At 30.6% G+C, this 9,303-nt stretch overlaps 1 protein-coding gene across 1 annotated transcript; it reads left to right on the forward strand.

Annotated features, from left to right (window-relative positions):
* Positions 1-1,506: 1,506 nt before the first annotated feature.
* Positions 1,507-4,523, forward strand: LOC119670883 (probable serine/threonine-protein kinase DDB_G0282963; the record flags this gene model as incomplete). Its single annotated transcript, XM_038081318.1, is given in 2 exon segments — positions 1,507-2,600; positions 2,669-4,523. Coding segments are annotated over 2 exon segments (2,810 nt in total), but the record flags the coding sequence as incomplete, so codon positions are not given.
* Positions 4,524-9,303: the final 4,780 nt, after the last annotated feature.

Below are 9,303 nucleotides of genomic sequence, written 5' to 3' on the forward strand. Positions count from 1 at the left end.
TACGGTTGAATCAACATGGTGCGCCGACTTTCATAGTATACCACATAACTATCGTGAATTGTCAATAATTGTTTACTTAATTACATTATTTAATGTTAAATATATATCACCATAACAAGTTTTGTATGATTTTTGGATGTAAGTTAGTGAGGATATTAAGTTATGTGACATTAAAAATCACTTCAAGCTCAAAAATAGAAAGTTACTGAATATCTTAATAATTAGGTCAGCACTACTGTACGGATATGTTACATACAGCAAAGCCTCAAATACTGCCATACAGTAATTACATATAGCACAAAACCTGGCTATAAGAAGACTATTTAAAATTCCATGGTATATTAGAACAACAGACATGCACAGAGATCTAAGAATCGACTCAGTGAAAAAATATATCAGGGACAAAGCCCTAAAATTATTTATAAAAGTAGATACGCTGCTCAATTCCGCTCTAAGAAACCTCAAGTCCACCTCAGGACCCACAGGAATATATGTTGATATACGGGCCATCATCAGTTGAACTATTAAACCTCAAGTCCGCCTCAGGACCCACAGGAGGATATGCTGATGTACGGTCCGTAATCACTTGAACTATAAATAAATGATATGAATTCCAGTATAGTTAAAGCTTAGTGTAGGGCAGGGATAAGCCCTCCGGCCACAAAAGAGTAAAAGTGCACAATAGTACAAACTCAAGAAACCACAACCACAACAACAACCTATTTGAGGTAGGACATGTTAAACTACTTGAGATTTTCAAATCCTGGATAGTCGCCAACTTGTATAGCGTTGCCAATAGTAGTCTACTATGGCAGTTATATTAACCAAGCGATTTTAAACACACCCTGTTTTTTAATAATAAAAAATATAAAAATGATAATTTATTTTGTTCAACGAATACTCATACATGCGAACTTTCTCTTCTGTAATGCAAACGTTACCTGAATTTGTCATTTAATCGAATTACAGGATTATTGAAAATTATGTGATTAAAATTTTCATAAACAGAAAAATGCACTTTTCCGTTCTACTAAATAAATTATAAACATTTTTGATAATTAAAATAATTTTTTCTATGCTACTGTGTACCATATATTGTGGTCGAACGTCAATTAAATGCTTAAATTCTACTAAAACTTAATTCGATTAAATTTCAATTTGAAGCAATAAATTAAATATATAATACTACTAATTTAATTTTTGTTATGAAACATTTACATTTTTTTAATTACTAATTTTTTTTTCTATTATGCAAAGTATTTTTTAATTAAAATTTTTTGTGTTGTTTGATTTTTACATTAATTATGTGTTCAAATAATTTTTGTTAATTAAAAGACATTTTAATTTAGTTCGAAATAACACAACAAATTTAATTAAATTTGAAATGGATTTTTAAAACGAAAAAAATATATTTAAAGTAATTGAAATGATATGCATAAACCATTTAATTTATTAAGGCACTAATAAAATTATTATTATTTCCTACTTTAGATGCTAAAAATAATGTTAATAATATTACCAACAACAACAATAATAGCACTTCAAAGGAAAATAGCAACACTAATAGCAATAATAACAATATCAATAACAATACAAGCAATATATGCAATTCCAATACATCACTAAACAACAATAGCAGCACAAATGGTCACAATAATGATCCTGATATGATTTCACCAGTGCTGATGGCCAAATTCCTAGAGGACGAATTAAAGGCAAGCGAGGTAAAACATTGCGACACCTGCCAGTGTGCTAAGCAGGACTTAACTGTCTTGGCTGATGTGTCACGTTCATATACAGTTAGCACACAGACGCCTTTTGCTCATAGTGGCAACTTGAATGAACCACTGACACAATTGTGTTTGCGCTGCAATAGCAATCTCAACTCACCCTCCCGCACCAATAGTCCATATCTTATGAAACTAGTCAAGTCCAGCGATTCTGTGATATCGGAAACCAAAAGCTCCGTGTCAGATTTAAATGATATGGATAAACTATTTCTGCCGGCCAAGAAGGATGATCTCATGGTTAATCCCATTTTGGGTCATCACAGACTATGCGAACGCACTAATGGTAGTGGAGCAATTAGTCAACAAAATGGTGCTTTAGTTACTAATAGTAAGTTGTCTTCAATGTTGTATACTAGCTCACAGCTTGATGCGTATGCAGCTGAAAAGTACTTAATGGAAGTCACAAGTTTAGCTGGGGTTAAAAATGGCTATCAGCGTAGATTTCTCGAAGGAGGCGGTACAGCTTTAGAACTGCTAGGTAAATATGAACCAACTAATGCAATTAAACAGGAGAATTTAAATGAAATCAATGGCAATGATGAATTAGAGGATGAAGCGAAACCATTGTTAAGTGCAGTATCACAAACGAATTTATTGGAAACCGAGAAACCACAAAAGGTTGACGTCAGTGATATTAATAATGAGCTTATAAAAACACCCGCAAGCTCGTGCAGTGCGGCTAACGTGAAGAATAATCTATTGAGAACGACCATATCTGGTAGCGTGAATAGTTTATGGAGTAAAACGAGTAGCTGTGAAGGTGCGAAGATGTTTGAGAATTTTAATAGAAATTTAATCAAAACAATTAAGGTGAGTGTGATTTCGTTACATTGTTTTTAAATTGTTGTTTATTTAATGCTTTTAAAATTAATTTATAGGCTGAAAATCCAAAGTATCGTGGACCACGTTTATGTGCTATGCGCATACAACAGAATGGACAAAGCAATATATTGCTGGACAACATAGAATCAATGGAAGCGGTTACACCGATTATATATAGAAGACGTGAGCGTCTCTTAGACGAAGAGTTAGATGATACGAAAGATATAATCACTTCAAACTCTACTAGATGCTTACCAAATGTAGATAAGTTAGATTTAATAGAAAGTGTAGAGAAATGTAGCAATAGTGGAACTGGTGAAATTTTAGATCCGATATGTGCACTAAGTGTAACTAATGATCTCAGCACAAGTGAATGTAAGGCAATCATGTGCAATAATAATGAGGTTATACATGTAGCTGGCTGCAATGGAGAAACTAAAGGCGGTGGTTTACTTGATGAAATCAATTCTCCTAGCTTAATAGTAACAAATGTAGATTCTCAAATTGAACAAAAGACTGGTAAAACTGATATAGAAATGTATAAAGATATAAAATCAAACTTATCGACTGACAAATGTGCTGAACTTAAGCAAGAAATAGGACTCGCAAATCTAGTGGATTTGACAAGTGAACTACAACAACAATTGGATAAAACTTCTTCAAGTTTCGAAATATTGCAAAATGAACCTAGTTCAAAAAATTCCTTAAATTCAAAATCTTGCACACAATCCAGTTCGGTAAGTGATGTTATAGATTTTCAAGAGAGTGTTATATTACGTAGACAGCAATTGAGCCGTGTAGCCGAATGGGTACAGAATAATACACAACAATTAGAACAGCAGCAACAAGTGATAAATGCTATGAATCATTGTGATTCTTCAGGTACAGATCGTCAGTCCTCATTCTCTACCATTGATCAATTAGATTCTGTTTCTATGGAAAAGTTATCAATGGACTCTGGTTATAAGACTACACCGCAACCACAAACTAATGGTTATTCAGATAATCAACAAGATGAAACAAATAAATCAACTGAAGATTCATTATCACCCAAAACTGAACCAGTTAATAATCATACGAATATTAATAATAATATTAATAAAATGCAACAAACACCGCCATTACAATATCAACAACAACAACAACAGCAACAACAACCACTTATTAATACTGCGCATACATTTTATCGACGCACAACACGATCGGGTCTTCCAGTTGCATATACTACATCTGATCTCATTACGCATAACGGCAGTACTTGCAACAGTAACACTCCAACTCTGCCAGAGCAGCCAACGTGTGATATATTAAATTATAAATATTATCCCAGTGAAACGGATAAGACACGTGCCATTAAAGCGGAATTGCACACCACCACGCAGAATGTGGACATAGCACAAATGGAATATAATGTCAAACAATTTTTGCTCAAACAGAATGAATGGTCTATGCACTGTTCCCGCACAAATAATAGTAATAGTACCGGTACTATTGTCTCGACAGGTAGTCAATTGCACAGCAATGGAAATATCGGTTTAGCGACAACACAGAAACTACAAACTACAGGTAAAAACTTAAGGCATATGAAATTATTTAGCGGTGCCGGAATCGGTCCAGGTGTTGGAGAACGTGTACGTGTGACAACAACAACTACGCCGGCTCTAAACGCTAATCAAGTCATAGCAACAACAATCACAGCGCCGAGTAGTGCTACTACAGGAAATAAACCCGTGGTACACACAATACCACAAAGAACTGAAACGAATTTATAAGTAGCAAAATATTTGTTAATTAATTGCTTAAATAGATAAAAAATATATTATATATATTGTACTTTTAGCATAGTTGAGAGCATGAATGTGGATAATATAGACCTTCAGATATTCTAAAACCAAACATATTTACTTGTAATTTAATTATATTTAATAGGCTTGATTAAAAGTTTATTACTCAATGTATTTAATTAATATTGAACTAAGCGATGCGCCACAAAAATTATTATTTAAATAAAATTTACTAAAAAAGCTTTTAGCATTGCCTAATTATTTAGTAAAATATATTAAATTAAATTTCAAAAAATATGCAGAACCGAAATTACTTAGTTTATAACGCCTACGAAGCCTAAGATTGTCCGTATTTATTATAAATAAGTAACATCCTTTAAAATATGTGTAATTAATAATTAATTAACGTAATTGTTTATCTTCATTGCGAACAAAATTATACTTGATATTTGGTATATAGTCATATACAAAACTCTCAAAAACTTATATAAATTAAAAGCAGATAGCAATAAGCATTGAATTATTTATATTAATTGGTTAATCACATATAACGAAAAAAAGTAAAAATTGTTTAACTAATGTTTAACGTATTAATATAAAAAAGATACAAAAAAAAAAAACTTGTAAGATGGCTGAAAGCAATATTTAATTACATATATCGTTTATTTTTTAAACTCGTAACGTAAAAATAATATTAAATTAAAAAAAAAATATTGTAAAATAATTATATACATTTATAAGATATTTAATGATATAGTATATACGTATATATTTGTCTAAGGTATTTATCAGATAGTTAAAAAATTGCATTTATATGTGTGTATATTAAAAATGAATATAAATTATTAATTTTAAAAATAATATTATAAATTAAAATATGAACATTTTATATTAATTGTTTTTGTTAAAATTTTATTTTTTATTAATTTTTTGTATAAATAATTTTTTAATGTTATAAATATTTGAAACTGTGTTTTTTTTTTATTAATTTTTGTTAGTATAATTTTTAAAAGTTTTAATTAATTTTTTTTTAATACACGCCTCTACTTGACAGATAACATTACATATCGATAAGGAACTTTTTCTTTGTACAAACCGGTTGCAAAGGTTACTGCAATATTATGAAAGTAGCGAAACAGGCTTAGTTTCTAGATAAGTAACTAAATTAAAACTTTAGATTAAATAGTAATAAACTTGAATGGTGACAATGTAATATCATTTAGCTTCTCAATAAAGAATATCCCAAATGTCCCAAATGAACTGTAATGAACTTATTTTATAATGGATTGCTCTTTCTTTCAAACTTGTGGCAACACTGCATTCACATTTCATCTAATAACATTTAACATCTAATAGGTATTATTTGTATTTTGTGGTAACACAAAAATGTGTGGCAAAAATGTTTTGCATTATGAAATTCGTATGATATACTGTGATAACATTACTTTAAAAGTAGTAACTTTGGATAAGTAAATAACTTATTCGGGTCACAAAACACAGTATGTAGTAATGAAACTAACAGCGTTACAAAACGCTATGCTGGTGGTAACTCTAGCAGAAGTAGGTCTAATAGTTAAGGTTTATGAATTTCGAGCCACACTGTTCGAACACATAAGGTTTATGTATTGTGGGACGTTGGTACAGCGCACCGTCCAATAAGTGGCCCCATTGAAGTGAAGGATTAGTGAAAAATTAGACATAAGGTTACTCAAACACATTAAAAATAACCAAGCTATGAATATTAAAAATGAGCTAAAAGCGAAGCCTTAATAGTACTAAATAAGAGAAGGTTTGACAGATTACTGCTAATCGAAAAGAACTGTATAACAAATACAATGTCCAAAAACAAACAATATATCACAGACATTCACGAAAAAACTAGACTTTTCAAAATGTTTAATACAAAAAAGTCTTTGAAAGGGCTATGAGCATTTCTGTGGTAGACAGTGCACGTTTCAGCTCATATGACTCAGAGATAATGTTTCAGATCTCATTTTGACTGTGCGGAGGTCTCCACAATTATTCTAAACAAACTTGCTTGGTTTATGAGTATAAATATTAGTCAGGGTCAGGATTAAAAAAATTTTTGAATACAAAAGTATTGAAATACAAAAGAAAATCGATTGCTCTTAATGGATTAAGATTCTTCAATCCATTAATCCAGCTCTTTAATTTTTAATCCAGTTAATAGAATTCAAGGTAGAATAAAGAAAAACAGTTCGAAAACTTACAGTTCAACTGGACTAAATAGTTAGATTACTTATATCCAATTGACTTATATGTTATTATATTTAAGTCAGCAAAGTTGACGATTAGGGCATTATAAAGTCAGTCCTGAGTCTTCTGCATTGACAGCGAAATCAGCCCTTTAAATTCCCGAAATTGTTCTATTTTTAGTAATACTAAGAAGTATTTAGTTATATTATTTAAGTTATATTATAACTGTTATATCCTTTATTGAAAACTGAATATTTAAATAGTTTTAATGATTAAAACTTACCTTTATTTCAAATGGCATTTAGTGGTTATGAAAGAAACACATTTTTTCATCCTTCTTCATATTGAAGTGGATATTTAAGTTAAATACATTTTTAAAGTTTCAAAAAGTATTAGCATTTTCAATGAATGAAATAAAGAGATAATATTTTTTCTAGAATAAATATATCACAATGTCGAGAGATTGTTGGTTCTTTGTTTCACATATTGAATCAGAAAAAACGAGATATTAACGAGATATTGTCTTAGTAATTTATGTTTTGGAACTTATTATAGTATTTGTAAGTCAATTTCTAATATCTTTTTAATTAGCAAAGTTTATTAAAAATTATTTTGAATAATTTTAGTCTATACTTTTTATTATGTCAATTATACTTATATTACCTTCAATCAGTACCTTAAATATTATGCCCTATACTCACTATATTCAAAATCCTTCCTAAGAATCAGCTTAAAAGTTAATCAATGCTTTAATATATATACCAAAAAAATAAAAACTCATTAATAACATTAAGGTAACTATATTCGAATATATATCACAAATTATTTATAACATATTTAATATTTATAGTTTTTTGCATTAATTTTTTTCAATCTTTTAATTATTAAAATTTTCATGAATTTTTTATAATTTGCATAAACAAATCTATTTAAATTTAATTATGTTTTAAATAAGTTTGTATTTATTATTTATTTGATATAATATATTAATACAAGGCAAAAGAGGACATATTTTAAATATTAATAGAGGTTCAACGTATTAAAATGAACTAATTTTGAATGTACTTTAAGATAGTTTCACAACGGTTAAATGCCTTAAAGTTGGGTGTCATATTAGGGTGGCTCACGTTATAAGGGGGAAAATTAAAAATGAAGTTTTGAATGAGCGCACCCCCTAGGAATATGCCATTGACCAAAAAAATGATATTCCCAAAGTTTTGGATCAATAGGATTAAAAATGACGTTGCGCCACTCGAGCAAAGTTGGGTTTTCAGTACAAAAAACAGAAATTTTTCAATTCAAGGTCATTTTTTATCTTTGTTACTTATTTCAATAGTTATTAATATATACTCATTTGATAGACAATGGAAATATCTTTTTAATAAGATACTAATGAGCAAAATCGGTTAAAAATTATGCGCAAAACACAATAATTAGTTGAGCGACTGTGCTCTATTTTCTATTTCATACCTTTTAGCTGGCATGCACAATGCAATCGCAAATGTTTACAAGAAACGGAAGAAACATAAATAAAAAATTTAAATATTACATTTCTACTTAATAATTTATATAGATATTTAAGTAGAATTGAAAATGTAGTCAAAACAAGAAGTTTTTCGTAAGCAAAGAGAAAATGATCGTACAGGGAGTATGACTGAAGTTAATATCCTTTTAACAAACGAAGCAAGAGCGGCTAAAAATTCCATTGATTTTAATTGGAATAAATTCAATGAAGAAATTTGTCTCAAAATGGAAGCTGAATCTTTAATCAACAAAATTGGGATAACGCAGACAGAACGATTGAATTTATCACTCCTAGTTTAGATTCTCGATGGAGCATATGTGTAAAAATTTTAACCCACACTAGGTTAGGTTATGTTCGGAAGGCACTTGCTGACAGTTGTCAGCACTTCTACTCGGAGACATATATTGCCCATTGGGATGCTCTCAAAAAATTTTACCAGGCGATGCGAGTTGCTAACCTTTGTTATCCTTGTTAAACCATTTGGTTTTCCAGATGAAGTTGAGGAGATCCGATAAGTTTGCTTTCGTTAGCTCTTGCAAGCCAGTAAAATAAGGATCCCCAAGACATTAAAGTAGCCTTGTTTGAAGTCCAGGACAGAGACATAGGAAGTGGTTGATAGATTTTACCTCTTCTTCATCTTGGCAACTTCTCCATAATCCACTTGTTGGAGCAACTTAGGTCATAAGATTCTAGCGACCTTACAGTCTTCGCGGTTAGTTTATGGATTGATAGTCACCGTATTGATTTCCTTTATTATCCTAAACAGTTTACATATCGGTGTATGTATTTAGAGGTCGGTCTCTCCTGTATGCAGTTCAGTACCTCTTCGGGCCATCTCATCTGCTAGTTCATTCCCTTCAATATTGCTATGTCCAAGTATTCGAAATGTACTATGTCCAGCAAAGAGAGACCTTATGATGTTGGATGCCCATCAGTGAATCGCGACATTTTAATACTATCTTGGAATTTAAATTCAATTGCTTTCAGTGCGGCCTATCTACAAAAATCGTGATATTCGAAGGACGAATTGTACTTTTTTGTCTAATGTTGACCTCTTTTTCGATAGCATATATCTCGCCGTGAAAGACGCTGTAAGTAGCAGGGATTCGGTAGCACTGTCTTATCTGCATATTTTTCCCGTACCGCCTTCCATCTTTGAGCCATC

This window comes from Teleopsis dalmanni, chromosome 1 (genome assembly GCF_002237135.1).
Source record: "Teleopsis dalmanni isolate 2A chromosome 1, ASM223713v2, whole genome shotgun sequence".
NCBI lineage: Eukaryota > Metazoa > Arthropoda > Insecta > Diptera > Diopsidae > Teleopsis > Teleopsis dalmanni.